The sequence below is a fragment of the Patella vulgata genome, chromosome 1, assembly GCF_932274485.2.
Source record: "Patella vulgata chromosome 1, xgPatVulg1.2, whole genome shotgun sequence".
Taxonomy (NCBI): domain Eukaryota; kingdom Metazoa; phylum Mollusca; class Gastropoda; family Patellidae; genus Patella; species Patella vulgata.
The window spans coordinates 79,735,520-79,761,335 of record NC_065879.2 but is presented as its reverse complement, the minus strand read 5'-3'; the positions used below and the strand labels follow the sequence as shown (position 1 = coordinate 79,761,335).

The window sequence follows — 25,816 nt, the reverse complement described above, 5'->3', positions numbered from 1 at the left end:
GTCCAGGGAGAGGAGGCGGAATCACAGCGGTGCGCTACAAAGATCAAGCTCTCAGAACCCACGTCATACCATATTTCGCACGTCATCTAAACAACGTTTTCCAGCATGACAACGCCCGTGCCCACATCGCCAGAGTTACTCGGGGCTTTCAACGGCAGAACGGTGTCAACGTTATGCACTGGCCACCCCTTAGTCCGGACCCGATTGAACTTAACGTCGTACCGAGACCAAACACGGCCGATGGATTGCGCCAGGCTTTTTTGAGAGTGTGGTTCCAGGTGCCAATGGCGTTCATCAACCGTCTGGTCCACTCCATGTACAGACACTGCGCTGCTGTTATTGACACTTCGGTGGACAAACCAGATACTGATGTATAGACTGTGTACAGACTCTATACCTTCTCGTAATGTCTTGGAATTGTGATGAATTAATCACTAATGTGTCAACGTTCTGTTCACCAAAAATTGATTTGATCCATTTAGTAAGTCGTTTTCTAGAATGATTTGATTAAAGTGCCTCTCGGATTTTGAAATCGTACTGATCGACGTTTTCTTTTTTTTTGCTGTTTAGTATTATTTATAAGGCGCCGAAAATCAACCTAAAAGCTGCTCAAGACATTCAGTCAATCGCTTTACTACGGTAAGATGACAATTGTTACAGTCATGTCGCGTTGACAGCTATTTTCCTATATTTATGAGCGTCACCAATGGCGATGTAAAAATGACACAGAAGTACAGATAAAAAGGGCTAGGGTTTTGCAATATCATCATCTTTTTCGCAGAAAGCTACCTAATTTTTATTTATCAAAAGTTTTATTCGTCAGCACTGATCGTATGTTTTCCAACCAATCAAATGCTTTCTCAACAAAAGGGTGCTGAATTTTTATATCAGCTTAAGACCACCCCTTCTCTTATAAAAGAGCTGAAAGGCTAAATAGTCGGGCAGATCCAGGGTCTTTCTGTTCGTTGAGGGGAGTGGATTGATTGGAGGAGCGAGGCAATGGCCATGGTTTACGCAGTCGTATTGGTGATCTTTACAAGCTGTGTGGTAATACCGACAGAGGGTAAATATATTTTCAGCATTTATCAGTTCGACTCCGAGGAAACCTGAGTAGCAATCTTAAATCTACTTCTCTTTTCCGACGTGTTTCCTCCTTGTCAGTGGTGCATGACGGGGGTGGGAGTGGGGTTGACAAGGACAGTTTTCTAGTCGTTCGGATGGGGCGAAAAACCGAGGTACCGTGTATACATTGCCGTGTACGTAAAAGATCGCTTGGCTGTTGGAATTCGACATAAGAGTAGACCATAGTACCACTACCCGGGCAAAATGTCCCTCATAGCACAATGTATGGCGTATGCCCGTCTTCATTAGCCCAGTTGGAGTAGAACAGTAGAACGTTAAACCCCATGTTGCTCTTGATGTTTTTAACATCCGCTTCCACTGAAGGTGATATCGCAGACAAGTTGCCTTATTTTCATTTTGATTATCTTAGCGCACGCGCAGGGGTCTTTTCTGTGGGAAGAAACCGGAGTATCCGGAGTAAACCCACGAGGTTGAGAATGCGCCCCTATTTCCAAGACACGTACGCACACCACAACCGGCCAGCTAGGGGTCCAACCGTGACATAGACAACTAGGCCTTCCCATCTCGATTATTTGGTGTGGTCATTAATATACTGTCCCGCTGTTATTTGGTGATATTAGGTTGTTAATTGTTTTGAGTGATATAGGGAGGCAAATAGAAGAGTTGGGTATCGCATTGGTAATCACATTTCAAGTACATATCCCGCGATATAACTACTATTTTAGAAAAACAATCAACAGTAATATGCTTATTTTGCATCATTATGTTGTAGTATTGAGTAGTATGTGATGATGTTGGGGTGGTTTAAGATTAAGTTTTCGCAAAGCTCACCTAATTTTAAAGAAAAAATTTTATGACAGAAATATCTGATGCAGTTTGAATATGTATAGTATTATATATATTTTAAAGTTCTGTAAAGTGTAATCGGCTTATTTAAAGTTACAATTTCATATTTTTAAGTTATATTTTTAAAATGTATTACAATAAAGACCTAAAATAGATGGTATCTAGACACAGTCCTACCTTGTTAAAGAATAATCCTATTAATCCTATAATTCACTATTGCCAGTTGAGAAATTGGCAAAAATATCATTTTCAACCTTAAATTCAAACGTTTGAGGACAGCTGTTCCTGGGTGGGGAATAGGAAAACAAGGGAGGTATTTGGGAGGTAATTGGGTTATTATTTCCGGTGTTAAGATTTTTAAGTGTGAGAAAGATAACCTATAATCGTATAATTGTGAGTTGACAACCTATTCAGCAAAAGACATAGAAATAATTATGCTTTGACTTTCTTAGAAAATATGAAATTGTAACTTTAGCAATATGCATTTCGACCTGTCATCAAATAGTTCTCCAATGTATCCTTAAATTGTACACTGACTTTTCGCTTTCTGTTTCTTTAACGATTTTTTGTTTACTCTACGTTTTTAATTTTCTGTAATCGTGGGAAATATTGCAGTTACCGTCGACGGGAATTCAACCTTCCAAAATAACCAGTTGACAATAGCGGGGTAAGGGGGGTGACGGTGGTTTGGGGCATACTCTGCTGAAAACATTATAGCAGGATCGCAGTGGGCATCTCTGGCAAGGTTTGGGGGCATTTGTGTGGAACTTTTCACCACAAGAGTTCCACAAGATACTGGGTTTCTGAAAATAAATACATTCCACAAGACTTTCGACTTAGAATAATATTCATAGAGTGTTTTGGGTCTGTGGTGTTTTTCACCACAAGAGTTCTACAAGATTTTGGACTTAGAAAAAAATCAATTTTTTCCAAAAATTTTAGCTCATACCTCCCTATATGCCTGTGTGGTACCACATTCCACAAAATTTTCGACTTAGAATAATTTTGATAGTGTTTTGAGTCTGTGGTGTTTTTCGCCACAAGAGTTCCACAAGATTTCTTCTCAGACCTCCCCATGTGCCTGTGTGGTACCACATTCCACAAAATTTTCGAATAATTTTGATACAGTGTTTTGGGTCTGTGGTGTTTTTTACCACAAGAGTTCCACAAGATATTGAACTTAGAAAAAATATCAATTTTTTCAAAAATTTCTTCTCATACCTCCCTCTGTGCCTGTGTGGTGCCACATTCCACAAAATTTTCGACTTAGAATAATTTTGATAGAGTGTTTTGAGTCTGTGGTGCTTTTCACCACAAGAGTTCCACAAGATATTGGACTTCGAAAAATAACAATTGCTTCAAAAATTTCTTCTCATACCTCCCTATGTGCCTGTGTGGTAGCACATTCCACAAAAGTTTCCACAGATTAAAATATTTTTGAAAAAAAATTTTTTTTTCTAAGTCCAAAATCTTGTCGAACTCTTGTTGTGAAAAACACCACAGACCACAAACACTGTATCAAAATTATTCTAAGTCGAAAATTTTGTGGAATGTGGTACGCACACAGGCACATAGGGAGGTATGAGAAGAAATTTTTGAAAAAATTGATTTTTTTTCTAAGTCAAAAATCTTGTGGAACTCTTGTGGTAAAAAACACCACAGACCCAAAACACTGTATCAAAATTATTCGAAAATTTTGTGGAATGTGGTACCACACAGGCACATGGGGAGGTCTGAGAAGAAATCTTGTGGAACTCTTGTGGCGAAAAACACCACAGACTCAAAACACTATCAAAATTATTCGAAAATTTTGTGGAATGTGGTACCACACAGGCACAGAGGGAGGTCTGAGAAGAAATTTTTGAAAAAATTGATATTTTTTCTAAGTTCAATATCTTGTGGAACTCTTGTGGTGAAAAACACCACAGATTAATATATTTTGTAGAATATATTTTCCCCACATCTTACAAGATGGTAGGATAAACTATTATTGTTCCAGCGAAATAAAAAGAAAATGTTTCATAAATATTTCATTGTCCACTTTTCCAAACGCCCCCAAACCTTGCCATGTCTAGCAGTAGGTACCATAATTCTTTTGGATTATTCAGCCGATTGGTCAAAGGCGCGAAATATGAGGGGGGCAATAGAATGTAAGCAATTTTAGAGCAAACTCCCATCCGAAACTGCAACTGTTCTTTGGGGTTTATCACCACTGATCATAAAAATATAATTAAAACTGATTATAAGTTAAACATAACGTAAACTCTATTTTTAGTATACAGCCAATACAGTTACCCACGTCTTGTTGGTGGGTCAGGACCATATGAAGGAAGAGTTGAAGTGCACTACAATAATACCTGGGGAACAGTTTGTGATAATGGTTGGGGTAGCCAGGAAGCTTCTGTAATTTGCCGACGTATGGGATTCAGAGCGTAAATATCACTATTTGTAGATGCAATGTATACGCAGGGCCGCCGGAACGCCGCGAGGGCCTTTAGAAAATTTTGAAATTTGTCAATTCCAAATTCTAACATAAAACCCTTTAAAATACCGACATCTGGCCAAGGCATGCACTGATAGCTGATAATGAGAGTGCGAGAGCCGGTTCGCGACCGACCAGAAAGCAATTATATAAATATCTATCATTTAAAAATTAATAGACTAGTAAAAAGGTTGAAAACTTTCATCATTAGGGCATGAATATACATGTAAAAACTCCAAAAAAGGGCAGGGTACCATTTGTATACCCTGGTACCCGGGTTCCGGCGCTCCTGTGTATACTCATTATTTCATATATTATGTCTAAATTAAACGCATCATAGAAAAAAAGAAACAAATACATATTTTGGCATGGTTTAATTTGGGCAAGGAACGGGACCAGTTTTGTTCAGCCATGTTTATAGATGTAATGTATATGTATATTCAATTGTATTAATGAGTTATCCGCATCCGTTCAAAGACAGCAGCATATATTAGTTTCCCCTGCCATCTCCATGAGCTTCGTATCGGCATAGGGCAGGTAGCACACCTGTCGTGATGTCTAATTTATTAATACGCAAATATGAGACTTGAATGTGAAACCTGTATTGATTCAATTGTTGTATCGATTTACATTGATTTAGAGACGGTGCGATTATTAAAACGGGGGCCTACTTTGGACAAGGAACAGGACCAGTTTTGTTCAGCGATGTGAAGTGTTCGGGAACAGAAAATTACCTACATGAGTGTGATTATTCCTGTTCTCCCTCAGTTGCCTGTGATCACAGCAGAGATGTTTCCCTTCTCTGTAAACGTAAGTTTATAATTTTATACATTCCAATAACTAAAGAAGAAAAATGCACCGACCACTATGAGATCCAAATGAGGGACAAAAAAACAAACCAAATGGTATTGGCATCATGAGGATCGAGAGCTCCCTAATCGTATTTACTGAGTCGAGAAAAAAATAATTTCATCTCTAAACGGTTCGTGCATCTTTCCATCGTGCATTCGTTATAGCCGTAAACTAACCCGTGACAGTTAGAATTCGATATACGCCACTGCCCTGGCAATATTTAGCTATAAGTAGGCTGGATTTATTCATTAGAAAACCTTAATGATGCATTATGATGTAATAACTAAATCTGCCTATTTTCGGTCTCTAGTTGGACTTCAAATGTTATATAAACTATTATTTAGACATCTATTAACATGCCAAACATGCCAAGCCCATAATCAACTCTCTAGATCAGTGGTTCTCAACCCGTTTTTGCCAAAAATAGCGACACACCTGGCTAAATATATATATATATGTGGATTATTACTTTTTACTTTTTTTAATACAACTATCAATATAGGATAAAAACTAATATTTCCATGTTCACATTATTACCCCTTTTTTAAGCTTTTTAGGAAAAAGTACACATTCTACACAAAAAGTAATTTAGATCATAAAGGGTGCAATGAATATCTAAACCTTAAAAAAATTATCGCCTTTTTGAAAACTTGGTCAGATTTGAATCATTTGATTGGATAATATTAGATTGCTTTTAGTGCTTAACCAATCAAAATTGAAGTATCTACTCAAATTTGGATTTTATCTTTAGTTAAGATTTCAAGAAACAGGGCCCTGGACTCGACACTTTTCAGTGGTGGTCCCTGTGGAGCTGACAAGAAAATCGTGTGCGTCGTCGGTTGCTACTAAAAACCAAGGCCCCATTTATAAATTGTTTGTGTCATATAGTCATATAGTTCGGACTTTGGACTCACGAATCGTCAATGGTGGACTAACAGAACTGTAATAGAACTCAGTTGCTTGTCATACGATTTCAGTTCTGTCAATTCGGCACACCCCTAATTGCCATCGACACCTACAATAAATATATACATTATTTAACTACTGAAATATTGCATATTACTCAACTAATCAATATTTGTTTCCAGCGTATTATCGACTTGTTGGGGGATCAGCGCCATACGAAGGCAGGGTTGAAGTTCGCTTTGATTATTATACTTATAGCCACAGCCACTATAGATGGGGAACTATCTGTGATAATGGATGGGGGAATGAGGAAGCAAAGGTTCTTTGTAGTGATCTTGGATTTGATAGGTAAGTAAATTTTGACACTTTATATTGTGGGACATTCCATTTTTCGATAAAATGATGACATCGATGAATGATGACAGATTGGAATTTATTGTGTTCGGAAGCACTAGCCTACTGCGGAATTGCCTCGCATCCGAAGTGAAAATCGGTAATATCATGGTGACCCTTACGAATAGTGTCAACGTGCTAAGGGTTACTTTTGATCAAAATGTAACCCTTAAATCTCATATTTCACTCTAAGCCCTAGCATTATTTAATCTCGGGAAATTGAGACGGTTTCTAAACAAGCCAACCTGCCTCAAACTAGTAAATGCTCTAGTGTTCTCGCATATTGACTAATGTAACTGTCTCTCTGTTACTCTCACAGACTGTACCTTACTTCCTCTTCAAAGAGTCCGAGAGACCTGGCGGCAATAATGATACTTGGTGTATCTAAATACTCAAGCTCAACTGCATTCAAACTCCTTGTCATGGTCTACAAGTGCCCAAACAATCTGGCCCGTGACTATTTAAAAACTTAAATAGATGTTCAACACGTTTATCTACTACCGACTCCCTGTATATCCTCTTTACTAAAAAAAGAATTGGTCCTCAACTATGGAAATTTAAACAATAATTAAAACCCCATCTTTATAAGCGAACATTCCCGGAATATATAAATCTCTAATAAAAGTGACTTAATTGCCATTGTCTCATATTGTGTACTACATGTTCGCTATCTTCTTTAATATGTGTTTTGTAAAACGCCTTTGAATGCTGATGTCCAGCCTTACCGAGCGCTATACCAAAGTCCGACCTTGGTCCCCTTTAGAGCTCAGATCGAATCCAAATTTTACAAACTTAAAGAACTGAATAGTTATACTAACTATACTATTCCGCGTATTCACCTAGAACACAAGGTGCCGTTTCTCGAAATGTTTCTGTAATACTTCGCATTTTATTTCTCAAAGCGATGGAGCTGTATCTCTTCATAATTCCTATTTTGGAAAAGGAACTCCTCTATCAGTGTTAGATAATGTAGAATGCACTGGTACAGAAAAGTCTATAGAAAGATGTCGCCATAGTAACCAAACAACTTGCACCGACGAAAATCACATTTCTGTTGTCTGTAAACGTAAGTATAATATTCGACTCTAGATTCTGCTGGGAAAATGTTTTCCTAATGTCTTTCCCATTGCCTTATACTATTAATATTCCAGGGGATAGATGGTTGAGTGGACACGGCTGTGCCTCGCAATAGCATGTGGTAGAATCATTATAACGAATGTTATTTGAATGATGTATACCTTTTTAGCGCCAGAAGTAGAAAAAATTCTTAGAATCAGGATCGTTACAATTGTACACTTTTTTGAATATATTTTTGAGTCAGCATAACACCGTGCCTTTGTGCATTTTAATTGATTTATTGCAATCTGATTGGGTGTCCATTTTATCGCAAAATTTTTAAAACAAATACAAATTCGTGCTTAACTTAATTACCGCGATCACTCGCCCAAGTTCGAATATAAACGTCATCTTTACCTTTACATGCAGGACTTCTGTAAAATAACTGCATTATCATAAATCGTTCGCCTACGTTCGAAAAAAGTGGTATACATTCATGAATATTTAATCTGAATGTTGGTGGTTTCTTTTCTTATAGTGCAGCAGATCAAAACTGCATAATATCAGCGAAATCTTTAAATTGTGGATACAAGTAGGCCATTAGCCATTCGAAATTCCAAAATGGCGGCCATTTACAAGATCGTCGATTTTCTAATAATTAAATATCTTTTTTTGCGATAAAATCACACCAAATTGATCTTTAACATACATTTTAAGTTGTTTCTACTAAATCCACCAAACATTCTGGGGTCTAGAAGGACCACAAATGTTGTACAATTCACATTTTGTGTAAAAGGCAAGAAGTTGTGGTCTGATGCAGACCAAAATGGAATTCCTTCCATATATTTTGATCCTTAACATTCATGTTAAGTTTCATCTGATCGGACCAACAATTGTGGCCTATTTAGGGCCCACATAATGCTACATATGTCATAATTATGCGTATCAGGCAGGTGCCATAACGCAAGAAGTTGCGGTCAGATGCGCACCACAATCGCAGAATATGTGTTTTAGTTCAAAATCGGATAAAGATTGTTACCTGTAGACTGCCTACAAACAAAATGTGAACGGACGTCCGGACGGACCGACATAAGCCAACGACATAATACGACCACTTGAAAATGTAGCTGTATACAAATCCTCTCAATTACTCCCGTGGGTAGATTTCCAAGCTTGTATTCAGATTTGAACGAGTGTTACACTTATCTGCTTCATTATTATACGGGATAAATTTTAATAAGTATATCATTTGCCTAAATTCAAATATCAACGCATAATTAATTGACCTAATGTAATCGCGATGGATGAAACACAATACATACACTTCAACTACATCGGTTTTGATAATATATCACAGCCTTTAATTTATTTCTAATACAAAAACATCACCCCCAAATTTTTACTCTAGTTCTTATGCCGGGTTGCGAAATCAATGCCCTCTGCGACACTTAAACACGTTCCAAATATTATTTTATCACAGAGATCATTGCTACGATAGATGAGTAATCAATGTTTCAACAATAGGAAGTGACGAACGCAAAAGGAAAACACGAGTTATCCCTCTATTTAACTGACTGGCGTGAAGGGTGATAACAGATACATGGGAGAATTTCTGCTCACTAATAATTCCTTTGAAGACCAAAAGTTGTTATATGGGACTGTGACAATTCATAAACAAAATTGACTGTCACTAGATAAGAGAACATGAAAGAAAAATAGAAAAAGTCCGTGCATTACCATGTTTTTATAAGTATAGAATGAATAAACAACCGTGAATGTACGGACTGTTTCTATTTTCCTCGTGTTCTCTTATCTAATGACATTCAATTACTTTTTTGAATTGTCAGATACACTCTTACAGTCCCATATAACAACTTTTGGTCTTCGAAGGAATTTTTAGTGAGCAGAAATTTGCCAGTGTATGTGTTATCGCTCGTTACTTCAGTCAGTTAAATAGAGGGATAACTCGTGTTTTCCTTTTACGTTCGTCACTTCCTATTGTTGAAACATTGATTACTCATCTATCGTTGCAATGATCTCTGTGATAAAATAATATTTGGAACGTGTTTAACCAGTTCTATAACATATGTGATAATGACTGGCACCAATATTGTCCTTTATTTGGTAAATGTTGTATGTTGCAATCATTGTGATCTGTACGTTATTATTCGCATTGTACCTAATTTATATTGACATACGAGTACCATGGGTTTGAACAATACAATGCTTACCTATTTATATATTCAAACACATGTTTTAGGAAATTCAGGTACTATGATGTATCTATTTGCTTTCTTCAGCGGTTATTCGACTTGTTGGAGGTGTTGGACCACACGAAGGAAGAGTTGAAGTTCGTATTGGTAATACTTGGGGAACAGTTTGCGATAATCAATGGGATATAACAGAATCAGGAGTTGTTTGTCAAGAGCTTGGCTTTTCAAGGTATAGTACACGCTTAAGACTGACAACCACTAATTATTTTTATACGCCTAATTGTTAAGGGGTCCATCTTGCGTGGTGTGTTTGTCCGGAAAGTTCACATCAACTATTATGCCCATTGTTACAGACAGTGAAAACATCGATTGTAAAACTTTCCTCAAAGCAAAACAACAGCCGATTTCCCAAACATAATTTTCATGGCGCAAGGGTTTTTTGATTTGTTTGCGTCGCAGGTCACTTAAATGAATATCAAAATGTTTATTTCACTTTTAGCATATTTACGTAATACATTTCTGTTAAGCGTTTAAACACGCGGGTGATACTCTTTTCTCTGTATAGAAGACCCACTTACTATTTACACGATCTTACAATCCGTTTTATGGAGTGTTTGTCTTTGATTGCTCTGCAGGATTTATTACATAAAGTATTTTATTACGTCACTGATCTATATTATAAAGAACGGAAGAATAAAAACTAGTATGTGAACTTTCAGACTCAATTTTTAACTTAATATTCTCTAAATATTTCGCCTCCCACTGCTAAAGACCTCTACGCGGAAGCAAATTATTAAAATAAAATTAAACCATATGTTAGTCCCAAAATGACCTAGTTTGTGTCTAGTGAACGTTAAACCCCATCTCTCTCTCTCTCTCTCTCTCTCTCTCTCTCTCCCAGTTAGCATTTCTAGCACTAGAGTACATCAAACTTGATCAGGGGTAATATATATATATATTCTAGTTATCTTCATTATCATGGTCGATACTACTCAAAAGCCATAGGTGGTGCAGCTTTTGGACCAGGAACAGAACCTATACTGTTAAATGAGCTATATTGTAAAAGGCAAGAGTCGCATCTTAGAGATTGTAAACATTCGTGCTGGGGTATAGGCAGCTGTAATCATCAGAAAGATGCTTCAGTGATATGTAAAGGTACGTTCAATTTAATATTATTACCCCCCCCCCCCTTGGCTGTTAAGCGGATTTGTCACAACATAAATTGTGTCGGCATGTTTTCATTGTGATATTGGTTGGACCTAATAGAGCTTTGCAGCTTTGCATAGTTTTTTCGCTTCCAAAACGTTCCAGGAAAACCACCTTAGTATCATTGTATATTTGCTCTGGGTGTTTATAGTAATCTCAAATTAAATTGTTAACGTGACAATGATTGTAACTAAATATCAGTTAACAGAAGCAACTGTCTAATCAAACTTCATATTCCTGAAGTACTATCAGTTAACTTCCTCTTGGTCCGGTTCCTACGATGACAATGTCCATTGCTTTAAGACTCGAGAGAGCTTAATGTTCACACAAACTGTCATTTTGGGAATAACACATGGTTCAATTTTATTTCAATAATTCGCTTGTGCGTAGCGGTCTTTAGCAGTGGGAGAACCGGGGAACCCGGAGAAAACCCATGAGGTTGGACAGGCCACCCTATTCCTTGTCACCTACAATCGGGGAATCGAAATCACGCCAGTTGACTCAATGACAGACCTTATGATACAGCGCGCACGCGCAAACCACTCGGCCATCCAACCTCGCATGAAAGCAGGGGTTTCTCTTTTGATTAGTCGTTAAGCTGACTTCCGCATTACACCAATTAAAACAGTTGCGCAAAATCGATATCTAAACGTGACAGTTGCTTAGGAAATATAACCACTTGATTAACATAATCCTTAAACAAGTTCTCTCTTTTCAATAGTTTGTACCACATGTCATGGGTAACGTGATTGTATTTATCTGGACAAACCGTCAACTACTAATTTGTTGTTGATCTATTTTATGTTACCAGTTGATGTAAGACTTACTGATGGATCAGGACCACACGAAGGAAGAGTTGAAGTTTATTATAATGGTATGTGGGGAACAGTTTGTGATAATGGTTGGGGACCAGAAGAAGCAGCAGCAGTTTGTCGAGGACTTGGATTCGCTCCGTAAATACAATACATATTTTTTCCAGCGTTAAGTTTGATTTATGTCCATTTCTCTCAATATGAATGAATCATGACTAGACTACACACAAATTATATAGCAAAATAATAGTAAGGCTGCTATCACATTGGGTTATATGACATACGGTATTCGGTATATGGCATACGGGCACGGCGGTTTACACGGTATATATATATATACCTTAGGTATACTGGCCTGGTCAGTTATGTTTTCCACCGATTTTGGTACCCTCATTCATATCCGGACAGAATGAATTCGACTTGGTTTCTACTTGCGGAGGCGTGAAACATATCATACCGATATGGGGTGGAGGGGGGCAGTTGACTGGACTGGAAATCAGAATAATTTTTCATGCCTAGGGATATGTCCATCAATGTTCAGAACTTTTGATTCGAACTTTTTACAACACAAATGCCCCATTTTCTGCTCTCCTCATGGAATTTACTCCCCCCCCCCTGCAGCAAGAATACGCCGACCCCCCCCCCCCCCCCCCAATATTTATGAAAAGCAGAAACTAATATATTTAGGCGATGTTTCGAACAGCACCGGATTAATATTGTGGAGAGCCTGAGTGAGGAAGATAGGAGGGCTGAATATTTAAAAAAAATCCCGTAGGATCGAGTGTAGCACGAAGGCCTCGGAAAATTGTGAAAAATAGATTTGATTTGATACATTCTGGGACATTATGGGCGAGTAACACAAATTAAATAAAAAAACAAGTATTTTTTGTGTTAGAACTTAAGTTTCAAACTTTTGCCCTCCATAGACCTAGATTATTACCTCGAAGTTATTAATTCTATTAACTTGATAACGCTGAGGGAATACTCGTGTGTTAAATCAATAATTTTTTTTCATGGTCATAAAGATAATATACTTTAAAGTGCACATAAGATGGATCTGGAAACCCTGAGGTACGTGTAGCCAATGGTTACTATATCCACTTTACGGCAAGTTCACACCAATCTGATTGAAATGACTTCAACTATCTTTACTCAAAGTCGCAAAAATAAACCTCCCGTAAAAACAACTTTGCAAATTATCGAAAACACTCTTAATCCCCTCAGACGCCAGTGACGTCACAGTGACCGAATGCATATTCGGAATGTTTATTCCTTAATTACCTATATACAGATGGCGTGTGTATTCATTAACGCTTGACTGACTCCTTAATCCCCTAATTAAATAAAACAATTGACTGCGGAATAATTTCTTTTGTAATTTATTTTAATTTAAGATCCTATTTAGAATTTGTTTTATAATGTCCCAGCCCCTCTTCTCACGAGAGCGATTTTAAAACTGTGTTTTAAAGTGACTTTTTGATAAGAGCCACTCTACCGTCGTGTGCAGTCCAAACGATTCGAAATATATTTCCGTCAGAAGAGTATTGTGGTTCTAAAAGAGTACAGAAGTAAAAGATTTGGTCATGCAAAATGTATCATAAAAGTCAAACATGACTGAAACGTGATTTGTTAATGACGATTCGTATCTCGTTTTTCTGTAGCATGTGGATTTGACTTCATTACTCTGAAATAGACCGTAAAAATGAAATACGAAAAAATATCTCAAAATAATACGTTAGAATTAAGAGATTGAGAACGGTCATCTAACTATCTTTGTGTAGTAATAATAATATGGCAAATGTATATTGTAGAATCGTTAATATCTGTCATTAATCAATCCGACTAAAGTTACAGACATGGGACCATAAATTTATTTACATCTCGATGTAGATTAGCTTCGCACACACATGGCGTTATAAATTAATTTACAGTTAGATGTTGGATTAAGAATGCTGATTAGGTTTTTATTAGCCGTCCAGATCAATCGTACATTACTCATCAGTGGTTTATAATTTTATTTTACCCAATAATCAATTAGCTTTGTTCACCGATGTTTTTGTATAAAGTAGCCTCGTTTATTTGTTGATTGGCGTTTAGACAACATTTAATGGACTTGATACGGAATCTGTATATAAATTATTCGATAGATATACGTTTGTGATAAGATTAGGCTATTGTCTAACTCGTTTAACTTCTTTATAAAAAAAGGCACCATGAAACTACAGTCACGATGATCACGTGTATTTGATGTTCATGTCCATGAATCCCATACAATTGTCGCTCCAAAATTTAACCTCAGTTACTACGGCCGTAGTATGCATGGCAGTGTACACGGTAATACGATTCCCAGCGTTGATTGGCTGAGAAATGAGGGCGATCTATTATGCATAGTCATTGAAAAATTAAATATTCGCTGTGAATTTCAAATGGAGTTATGATATAAGTTGTTCTTTGTGTATCGAAATGGTTATTATAATTATATATAGCCAATAATGAATATAACGACAAATGACTGGCACCATTTGTATTTCTGCGCTTATAGAGATCAAGTATTATCCAAATTACCGGTAAAGGCGCTAATTGCTTGGGTTGTCCTTTTTAAACAAAGGACGCTTAAATTGATCTACGGCATGATAAAGCATTTTAAATTCACTCTAAAATACTCCAATCACAAAATGTCTAATCTATAACAATGCAAGACGATAATTCGGTGATTATGATTAGGCCAGTCACGTGTTAATTGGACCGTGATTTGTATAGACAGAGATATACTGTACAGATAGTGATATATTGTGTATAGATAATGTATATACTATGTGACGTCACCAACCAATCAACCGGATTAAGGTCGTAATTGAAAAATTGAAAAGCGTTTTGGCGTGTCGGATACTCAAACGTTAATAGCCGAATTAATTTTAATCAGATTGGCGTTAGCTTGCCGTAAAGTGGATATAGTAACCATTGGCTACACGTACCGAAAAATTTTCTTGGCCATCTTATGTGGTCTTTAAGAAACAGATACGTTTTCCAGGCCAACCAAATAGTTTAATTACGTTCCATATGACACGTCTTTAAAGGGCCGATTTTTAAATTACAAGGAAAAATGTGCTATAGATATGTATATTTTACATATCATATCCAAAATTTAAATGATATCATATAATATATTATCATACTTTATCGAGTTCTATGTAATCTTGTAAAGGTTAACGTTTAATCAAAGAAGACGCCACTGAATCGAACTTAGTGACAGAAGTCCTTTAGTATGAATTTTTATTTTTTAAATATTTTTCAGTGATTTGGCTACAGTAAGAAAGGGCGCTCATTTTGGACAAGGATCGGCTAATATGCCCGTATGGATAGATGATGTTGATTGTAGTGGATCAGAAGATTCTTTAGCTGACTGCCGCATTGGTGGTTTCGGCTTTTCTTCTTGTAGTCATAGCAATGACGTTTCTGTTATTTGCCAAAGTAAGGTTTTAAAGCACTATTATTACCACTTGCTTTCTACCGTTTCAACTTGGGCATATTCTAATACGGATAAAAAGTATTTGTAAATCTGCTGTTCGTCAGTCTAACAATTTGTATGAATTATATTTTCTCCAACTCTATTCAACCCCCTTGTACTTTTCAACTATCTCTGAATCAGTCCGAACTGTTTGTGGCTAGATATACAAAGGTCAGTGAACGATTAAGTCATAGTTTTAAGAACTGGACAAAAATTCAAACGGGAACCGGAAGTAAACAAGGTCGACTCCATGGGAATTGTGCAGTATCGAGCACAGTAACATCGAATACTTATTAAAGTAGAAAACTTGTGCCATTCTCAATTCTTAACAAAATAGAAAGTTTTACTTCAAGATCGAACTTTTCGGAAGTTTCCAAAAGCCGTCAGATATATTTTCAATAAGCCGATTTGAAGGCACCGATCGAATTCCCTAGGAGAGTTGTCTTTCCGTGCACTTTCAGCTAAAGACTAATTTGGTTACGCACCATTTTATTTTGGTTTTAATATAAATCAACGAAAACCAACTGGGAGATAATAAACTGTTTCAATGGCATTTAGTAATTGAACTAGAGTACACAGGTCACAATTCTATGGAATACAACTACTGCTTTTTACTGAGCGACGTTTCGACTAGGCTTCTCTAGTCATTATCAAGCTATGATAAAAAATGAAAATATGACAGGACTATATATACATGTACACAACAATGATTAGTTAATGCTGTTGTTGTGTACATGTATATATTGTCCTGTCATATTTTCATTTTTTATCATAGCTTGATAATGACTAGAGAAGCCTCTAGTAAAAAGCAGTAGTTGTATTCCATAGAATTGTCACTTGTATGGGAGATAATACATTTATTTTTGTTACTATGATAAACGAAAATTTATATAGATTAAGAGATATAGAGGGTCTAAATGCAAACTACGAATTTCATCATGCTAAGTTTTGGAATACAAGAGACACTAAGCCACATAGACTAAGCACTACAACCCGGTATCAATAATAAAAAAACCCTCAAAATATTTATGTTAGGCTAAAATAAAACTCAAACTATTATGTTAGGCTAAAACAAAACTCAAATATTACGTTGAGAACGGTTTCATAACTTGAATAACATAATCATGTAATCTATAACCCTTCGGTCAAGCATGTTGACAAAATGCTGCAAACTATCACATTTCCAAAAATCGCCAGTCTAAAAAATTAAGAGATATGGACACTCTAACCCAATTTATTGCAGTAAATCGGTATTGCAGAAGATCATGAAATCCTACGATTGCGGAATGTTTGCACCAGGTACAGTTTTTGGTACAAGTTCCACAAACAAAACATTATAATAAGAACAAAACCTTTCCGAATACGCAATAAATTGGTTATTTTTTGTTGTTACAGATATTGGTTATCGACTTGTTGGTGGATCCGATCCACGTGAAGGAAGAGTTGAACTATTTGTAAATAATCGATGGGGAACTGTCTGTGATAAACGATGGGGTCAACGTGAAGCAAACATTGTTTGCAACAAGATTGGATATACCACGTAATATAGAACATATATACTGTTATTTAGCCAAATACCACACAAAAAGTGACTAAGGAGCGAATTATAATAGTGATAATAATAATTAAATTCCAAAAAGGTTGCTGCGCAAATTAATTTGACTGTTGAACAATGTCTGTTTTAAAATTCCTTTTTAAGCAAACGTAATTTCAGTCAATAGGGCAGCAGGGGGGAACCACTTTCATTACGAATTTGTGTTGTTGGATATCGATCATAGGGCTTGTCGTTGTTAGGCTTTTAATTTTGTTAATTAATTATCCCAAGTGGCTGAAATGGCAGTAATTGATTAAATGTACGTTTGAATTTAATGTAGCAAAGTCACAATGAAGATAATCTAAACATGTTAAAACATTACATGTATATCATTTCAACCAAAAACTTTGTAAAAGTCGGTATTAATGTGCGCGTCTATTTGTTTTCTAACTTTCAGAACTAGAGCTGAAGCATATGGTGGAGCTTATTTTGGGGAAGGGTCTGATCCTATCTGGCTTGATAATGTCTACTGTCGAAATAATTACGGTCCATTTTATACCCCTTACACGCCTTCACATACTACTTTATCCACATGTCAACATGATGAATGGGGTCAATCTAATTGTAGACACAATGGTGATGTTTCTGTTAGATGTCATCGTAAGTAACGTAAAAAAAAATGTTTTCACCTTTGCGAAAGATTTCAGGTTATCAAACATGTTGAGAATAAAGGTATAGTCGACTTTCAGTATCTATAAAATTACCATCATAAATAAAGGAGAGAGAGAGAGATGGGGTTTAACGTCCACTCGACACAAACTAGGTAATTTCGGGACTAACATATGGTTTTTATTTTATTTCAATCAATCGCTTGCGCGTAGGGGTCTTTAGCAGTGGGAGGAAACCGGAGGACCCGGAGAAAAACCCACGAGGTTGGACAGGCGACCCTACTCCTTGTCACGTACAACCGGGGATTCGAAACCACGCCAGTCGACTCAATGACAGACTTTATGATACAGCGCGCGCACGCTAACCATTCAGCCATCCACCCCCACCCCCATAAATAAAGGATTAAAATTAGCAAAATAGTAATTGATTTAACACCAGATATAATTCTGTGGACAAATATGTAGGTTATGTAACGACAATAACAATAAAATCAAATTACAACTTAAAACCTTTGGCTGGAGGTCAATTAAATCTAAAACGCTTGATTGGAGGTCATTTAAATCTAAAACTATACAAGAAAAATCTCTTCTAGGTAATTTCAAAAAGTGACACTATCAATAAGCAGATATCATTTATACTTAATACTATTAATGCCAAGCCAATACGTGCCGTGATCTAAAATAGACAGGGATTACGTGGCTAAGTAGGTAAGATGCTGGCTCGCTAGTCTGGAGGTCGGGTGTTCGATCCCTGCATTGGCCAAGAAAGTTCATCCAGATTTTCCGGCGTGCTTCCCCCTTGTCAGTGATGCAAATGCACGTAAAAGATCCCCTGGCAGTTGGAATTCGATATAAGAGTAGGCGATAGTGCCGCTGCCCGGGCAAAATTGCCCTCATAGCACACTGTATGGCGTATGCCCGTCTTCATTAGCCCAGTATAGCAGCAGAACAGTAGGACGTTAAACCCCATTTCATTTCATTTCATTTCTATAATAGACAATAACTAAAGGGGCATGAGTGTGGTGGAGTCGGAGTGGATGGGTAAGAAACATGCTAGGTGGCCAAAAGTAAGCAAGATAATCAATTAAGTTGAAGTTGTACATGATCTTCAATGAAAGGTAATCGTGTACCCATAAACAGTAAACCACATACGGATCGTATGTATATTATCTACATAGGTACCTATCTTTATTTGGTTTGGCTTATATTGCACTAAAGAACGGGCTGATTAATAACAAAAGATAGAATGATAACATATAATGCACATTTGAATAACTATAAAAAAAACAACATTCTGCAATATTCATCCACAGCTTCAGTTCGTCTAGCCAGAGGTGCTACACCTAATGAAGGCAGAGTTGAATTTTACAAAAATGGTGTATGGGGGACAATTTGTGATGATGGATGGGGGCCAGAGGAGGCATCAGTAGTATGCTGGGAACTTGGGTTTAAGAGGTAAGGTATTTCTTTCCTTTTTAATGAAATTTATTTTCTATCAGTTTGATCTTCCATGATTTGTTCAATGTACCTAATAATTTTCATGCACACGCTCTAACGCTCTAATAATACGGAGGTCTTTTTTTTACAATGTACTATATTACTATTCCCTGTCAGTTTAAATTTGGAGTAAGACACAGACTTACTCACCAATGGTGCAGGACCACTCGGCAAACCTCAGTAGATTCCTGTATCCTACATCTAGCCTCGGCTGTGTGACGACGTCCACCATTGCAACTACTTTTAAGTTACCGGATTACCAACGGCGTTGCCCATGAAGACGTCTTTGAAGAATGTTTTATCATACAAAGATTTTTAAGTCGGAAGCTGTTTTTCTCTCAAGTTTATCCGATTTTCTTTAGACAATGACAAGTTTGCACTGAAAATTCACACATTCTTCGAACGACGGAATTATGAGAACTTCTTTCTAAAAGCTGCAAGTTTTCCTAATAAGTAAACCGGTGTCGCATTGCAATTGTATAGGGCTAGGTACATATCACTTACTATCATACAGCCGAGGTTAGATGTAGGGTACCGGAATCTGCCGAGATTTGCCGAGTGGTGCAGGACAGAGGGCCGTGATAGCTTCAGATATTGTCTGGTCGTTCGGATGGAATGGAAAGCCGAGGTCCCGTGTACAAATATCTGTGTATGCAAATGACCCGTGACAGTTGGAATTCGGGTAGGTCGTAGCGCCACTGTCCAGTTAAATTATCCCCCATAGCACAGTGTATGGCGTAAGCCCCTCTTTATTAGCCCAGTCGGTCCAAACAATTTGTATTTAATCCGATAGTCTGGACCTAATTCAATTAATTTCCTTGACCTCAAGTTTAAAGTTTCCACTCCAGATATCATATCCATCGTGAATGTGGTTATAGTGTGCAAATAAAAAGGAAAATGTGAAGAAATGGCCTCGTTGCTTCGACATTCGGAAGTGAAATGAACTACGTCAACTTACAGTATCTGTTTGTACAATTACTGCAGATAATCATTTGACAAAGAGTCTTTGACACTGAATGAACCACTTGTATTGACAGAAATATTTCTGGGAATCTTAATTTTTTATCTTATGTTGTACTTTTGAAAATCACAAGGCCCCATTCTTGTAACTTTTACAGGTGAAAAGCAATATTTTATGACCCTTTAAAATAAGGTTCCAAAAGAAACTTTTTGCTCGAGTGTTACAATCTCCTCCGAGATTACTTTGTTTCTTTTACACCTGCACCCAGTCCGATTAAGATACAGATCTACATTTCGTTTCATTTCGTTTATTTTATACTTTCGATGGCCTACAGTACATGAAGATCTGACCCGTTATAGTGGAGTTTATGTCAGGTGTAAACGACCCTAGACATTGATTAATCAATCAGCGTTGACGTTTCTTGTGGTTTACCCACAGTTCCGTGCATAAAAAAGGCCAAGAACTTGCCGTAACAGACCGTTTCATTGGCTAATCCCCCACACCATCCAGAACACGTCAATGATAACAACTCTTCCAAATCCTAGTGTAGTAAAGGCAGCGAGAGAGAGAAATGGGGTTTAATGTCCACTCGACACAAACTAGGTCATTTCGGGACTAAGATATGGTTTAATTTTATTTCAATAATTCGCTTGCGCGTAGGCGTTTTTAACAGTGGGAGGAAACCTGAGGACCCGGAGAAAACCCACGAGGTTAGACAGGCGACCCTAATCCTTGTCGCGTACAACCGGGGATTCGAAACCACGCCAGTTGACTCAATGACAGGCCTTATGATACAACACGCACGTGCTAACCATTCGGCCATTCCACCCCCGTAGTAAAGACAAGTAAGACGAAATTTTGAACTATTAAAACGAAACGAAATAGGATCTGTGTTTTAATCAGATTGACCTGCATCTGCATGCATCTCAAGAATCGGTATTGTTTCTGTCACCACTTCGCCATCAACATTCAGTTTTAATTTTGGCTAATAGTACAGAGTAAAATTAAATTTTTAAAAAGCCTACTCGAATCGCCTGCAACCGCCAAAATATTGAGCCGTTTCAAAATTATCACAACAAAATTCTTTGTGGATTCGTGTTCGATCCCTGCATTGGTTAAGAAGGTACGTCGGGATTTTCCGGCGTGGTTCCGCCTTGTCAGTGGTGCAGGATAGTCGTTCGAGTGGGAAGAAAAACCCGAGGTCCTGTGTACACATTGGTGTGCACGTAAAAGACTCCCTGGCAGTTGGAATTCGATATAAGGATAGGCCGCTTTCCGGGCAAATTTTCCCTCATAGTACACTATATTGCGTATGCTAGTCTCTATTAGTCTCTATTAAATCCCATTTCATTTCTATTCTCAGTTTGGAAACTTTATGCTGTTCAAAATACAAGCTTTTTTTTAAAGATTAATCACAAATTCTCTGAAAATTATACAGAATAAAACATTTTTATTATTTTATGAACTAAATGAGATGAACAAAATTACACAAAAGACAAATGTGCCCATTGCAGGTCTCTTTTTTACTGGTTCAAAATAACAATCTAGTTTATTATCATCGTAATGGGACTTGAAAATTAAAATTTCTTTATCAAAATTCAAACACCCCTATTTGCTCTCAGGATACAGTAATTTGACGGAAATTTTCAATATAATCATGTTTGAACTATTATAGCAAGAACGGCCAACGGTCGAAATATTACATAATGTAGCTTTAAACTTTATCATATTATGCAAAATGTTTGGTATTTCATTTTCATAAATAAACCACATACAATAACTACAAAATGAGGAAAGTAGGATATAAATGGTAAATGTTTACATGACACAATTTTCTTACTTAGGAGTGGAGCCATAGCTAAGAAAGATGCTTACTTTGGTGAAGGAACTGGTACGATACATCTTACAAATGTTGTTTGCACGGGTCAAGAATCGTCTATATATGAACAGTGTACATATGGTAATGGCTATAGATGTAGTCACACAGAAGATGCATCTGTTATATGTTTAAGTAAGTGGAATGATGTATGATTGTTTTACATAGTCAACGTTTGAAAGTAGATACCCCCCCCCCATACACACATACATCTCAGTTTGACCTAGTTATACCTGTTTTAACATTAACGATTTCAAGTCACATAGAATAAAACGGATTCTCTTTATGACGCTTCCCAGATATCAGCAATAAGGCTTGTGAAAAGCCCACTCCCGGGTATTCCCCATAAAAGCGTCTTTCAATTCCATTTCTGGTGAACAACGAACCACAAGCTTGTATTCTTTGTATCTTACGATACTGACCCGAAGACTACAGCTCCACTGTTTATCTATTTATGTTACTCATTCGATTTATTTCTAGATCATTCGGACATACTGGAGAAATAAGTCCAACCCTAGCACTTGCAGAACGAGAGCTGGTGTTAAATAGAAAAGCATAATACATAATAAATGTATTTGTTTTGAAGTTTAGTATTTATAAAACGACAGCAGGGACGGAACCAAAATTTTCAGAAGGGGGGGGGGGGGGCGGGCTGCCCCCACTTCGGAGTGCGATGGCCGGCATAGGCGTACGGGCTCGATGACAGTTAGGGAGGCAGAACCCGAAATGCTCGAAAAAATTTCGGGTTTACAGACAGCGGCGTTGGCCTCCCTCGAGAGGCGAAGAAGCAGAGCTTACCTTGCATGGACTCCCCCCCCCCCCAAAGAAAATTTTGGAATCTATTTGACGGCTGCAAACACGTTTTCCTGCTATTTCAGTCCTTGAACAAAGTGGTCTATTATAGCCTAATCAAGATGGCTGACTCGAATTCCAATCAAAAGATCAATCGTTTACAGTCCACGAAGACGGGAGCGTTAGCAGAAAATTTTGAAAATTTAACTGCCGCAAACGCGTTTTCCTGCTATTCCAGCCTGTGAATACAGCAACTTCAATTTGGTCCAATATAGCCCACCTGGCTGACCCGAATTCCAAACAACCAATCAATCGTCGGGGAGTATGGAGGCCTCACCCTCCCGGAGAAAATTTTGAAAATTTAACCACCGCATATGCGTTTTCTGCTATTCTAGCCCGTGTAAGCAACTCCAACAGTATCCAATGGTTTTGTAACCTAAATCCCATTTTGAATTCCAACCATTCAATCAGACTGTTGCAGCTGCATTCACAAATAATAATCGATGCCCGAAAAATGTCGCACAAAGTAGCTGTCCCCCTGCCCCCCCCCCTGGCTCGTACGCCTATGATGGCCGGCCCTCGGTGGGCGGACTGACGGGCAATCAACCAAGTCACCAACCGACTCGTTTCGGAGTAAATTACGATTTCCAACCTAAACTGACTGTTAATTCCTTTCCCGTGAGAATATATGGGATAAAAAATTGCTCGCCACGCAAAAAATAAGGCGCCCCCCACGGATCCGCGCCTGTATAGTCATCCTTTGTTTATTTTTTTTAGCTGAGTCTAGTTTAGATGTCCTTCCTATTGTTAATATTACCACTGAATTTCGGAAAGATGAGAACGGTCCAAGAATGATGTACCGGTTCTTCTGTGATTTTGATGGTGTAGATGAGACTGTTTTTTATTTGGCGGCGTGGTACGTGGATGATATTCTGGTATATACTAGTACTGTAATCCAAGGTTCATTAGATCTAGAAAGCTTTAAAAACGGACTGAGTTTAACGGAAGACCAGATGAACAGAACAGTTGGTTACGATGTAAGTTCCATCATAGATATATGTGTATATAGATTTAATTTAATTTGTGTATATAGATTTAATTTAATTTGTCCTTGATGTTTGTTTACAATTTCACGTTAAAGGGGAATTATGGGGGATTAGATAAAAAGTTGCCAGTTCTCGCTATAATAGTTAAAAAATAGATAATGTAAATAGAATATGATGAACATTTTAATCATATTGTTCCACTCTGAAGCGAGATATTAGCTTTTGAATTTTATTCTAGCCTCGATCATCATTACTTAAGGCGGCACGATAAAAAACAAAGTTTTGGTTATCCGGTTTTACGTTTAATTATCCTTCGCCAAATGTATTCCAATCTGCAAAATATCACAAGCTAGCGATGACATTGAGAGTTGATTAATGTCTAATTAATAATTTAAATAACATTTCAGCCCTAAAGAAAGAACTGCAATAGGCAGATTTAACTCTTGCATAATGTATGTTTAAGTAATATACTATTCAAAAAAAGTAGGGGATATTTGATTTTTAAGTGTTATTAAAGTCACCTAATGAAACTGACGAAGAAACAAATGACAAAATGAAATGAAGTTCACATTCATCGATTTATTCCAAATGATCGTTAGACTAAGTAAGGCACAGACTGACCATTATAAGGGTAAAATGATACCCGGGGTCAAACAGCAAAGTTACCACAGCATCACAACCAAGTCAGTAACGGGTAAATCCTCCTCTGTTTGCCAAACAAGCATTGATCCGACGTGGCATACTCCTAATGAGACGTCTAAGGTCATTTTGGTCCAGATTGTCCCATTCCTGTTGCAACGCAGCAGCAAGTTCTTGGACATTGGCAGGACGTTGTTGACGTTGACGTAACCTCTGTCCAAGCATGTCCCAGACATGCTCGATGGGGGAGAGGTCGGGACTCAGTGCTGGCCAAGGTAATGTGGTGATGTTCTGTTGTTGGAGGTAACCTGTAACGATCCTGGCCCTGTGACATCTTGCGTTGTCATCCTGGAAGATGAAACGTCGGCCATGACGTCGTGCGAACGGCACAACATGGACTGCCAAAATGTTGTCCCGGTAGTACTGGCCTGTAACACGCCCTGCAACAACATGTAAAGCCGTTCTTCCAGCAACAGTGATGCCTCCCCACACCATAACAGAACCACCCCCAAATCGATCATGTCTGATGACGTTAACGTCTTGGAAGCGCTCGTTTCGACGACGCCACACCCTCCTACGTCTGTCCAAAAAATCAACAGTGAACCTTGACTCATCTGAATGTGATGATCTCTCAAACAAGGGATCACGCGAGGACGTCGGGCGCGAAGGTGACCCCTATGCAGTCGATTCCGAATCGTCTGGCCACTCACTCTCACACCAGTGTCTGTTTGAAGACGAGCGCTGATCTGATTTGCTGTGATGACACGATTTCTCAAGGCCAAGGTACGGATAAATCGATCCTGGGCTTGAGTTGTCGCCCTTGGTCGACCTGAGCGTGGTCTGTCCTGTACAGATTGTTTATCACGGTATCTGGACCATAGCCTGCTTATGACAGATTGAGAAACATTCATCGTCCGCGCCACAACCGCCTGTGTTGTGCCGATCTGTAGCATGCCAAGGGCACGTAACCTTTCATTTTGGGTAAGCCGACGCATATCAAAATTTGTTTTCTGGTCAATAAAACAATTAAACTGATGTTTCCACCCTGGAATTCAATGCCACAATGACTGTAACATTCAAAGTCAGAGTCGTGCAAATCTTGGGTTGGACCCCCATGATGATCCCAAGCATCACCTGCATTCCATGCGGTAGCTATTGGTGCGTTTGGGCGTCACATGTAACTGGAAATGTTTCTTCTGTTAGGTTCTATAGTGACTTTTTTCGTAGTCATTTGCATATTTTAGTATTATGCCCCCAAAATCAAATATCCCCTACTTTTTTTGAATAGTATATATAAAGCGATCAGGCTTATAGATTTATTTTCTCATAAACTGAACCGGCGATTGAAATGAACATTATAAAACTACCGCTTTGATTGGGTTTTAAAAATGTAAGTGATTTTATTTCCTCTAACTTTTACATGTATAGCAAATATCGAAGCAGTTT

The 25,816-nt window shown here is 37.8% G+C and overlaps 1 protein-coding gene across 1 annotated transcript in view; it reads left to right on the top strand.

Annotated features, from left to right (window-relative positions):
• Positions 1-929: 929 nt before the first annotated feature.
• LOC126824023 (uncharacterized) overlaps positions 930-25,816 on the top strand; it is a 40,648-nt gene continuing 15,761 nt past the window's right edge. Inside the window, exons 1-14 of the mRNA XM_050553128.2 lie at positions 930-1,063; positions 4,205-4,361; positions 5,052-5,221; positions 6,352-6,517; positions 7,465-7,628; positions 9,919-10,060; positions 10,796-10,986; positions 11,849-11,990; positions 15,145-15,320; positions 16,753-16,897; positions 17,349-17,551; positions 18,873-19,014; positions 21,862-22,028; positions 23,463-23,722. Coding sequence (XP_050409085.1) covers positions 1,000-1,063; positions 4,205-4,361; positions 5,052-5,221; positions 6,352-6,517; positions 7,465-7,628; positions 9,919-10,060; positions 10,796-10,986; positions 11,849-11,990; positions 15,145-15,320; positions 16,753-16,897; positions 17,349-17,551; positions 18,873-19,014; positions 21,862-22,028; positions 23,463-23,722 — 2,289 coding nt within the window. The 5' untranslated portion in view covers positions 930-999. The remainder of the gene's footprint in view (positions 1,064-4,204; positions 4,362-5,051; positions 5,222-6,351; positions 6,518-7,464; positions 7,629-9,918; positions 10,061-10,795; positions 10,987-11,848; positions 11,991-15,144; positions 15,321-16,752; positions 16,898-17,348; positions 17,552-18,872; positions 19,015-21,861; positions 22,029-23,462; positions 23,723-25,816) is intronic.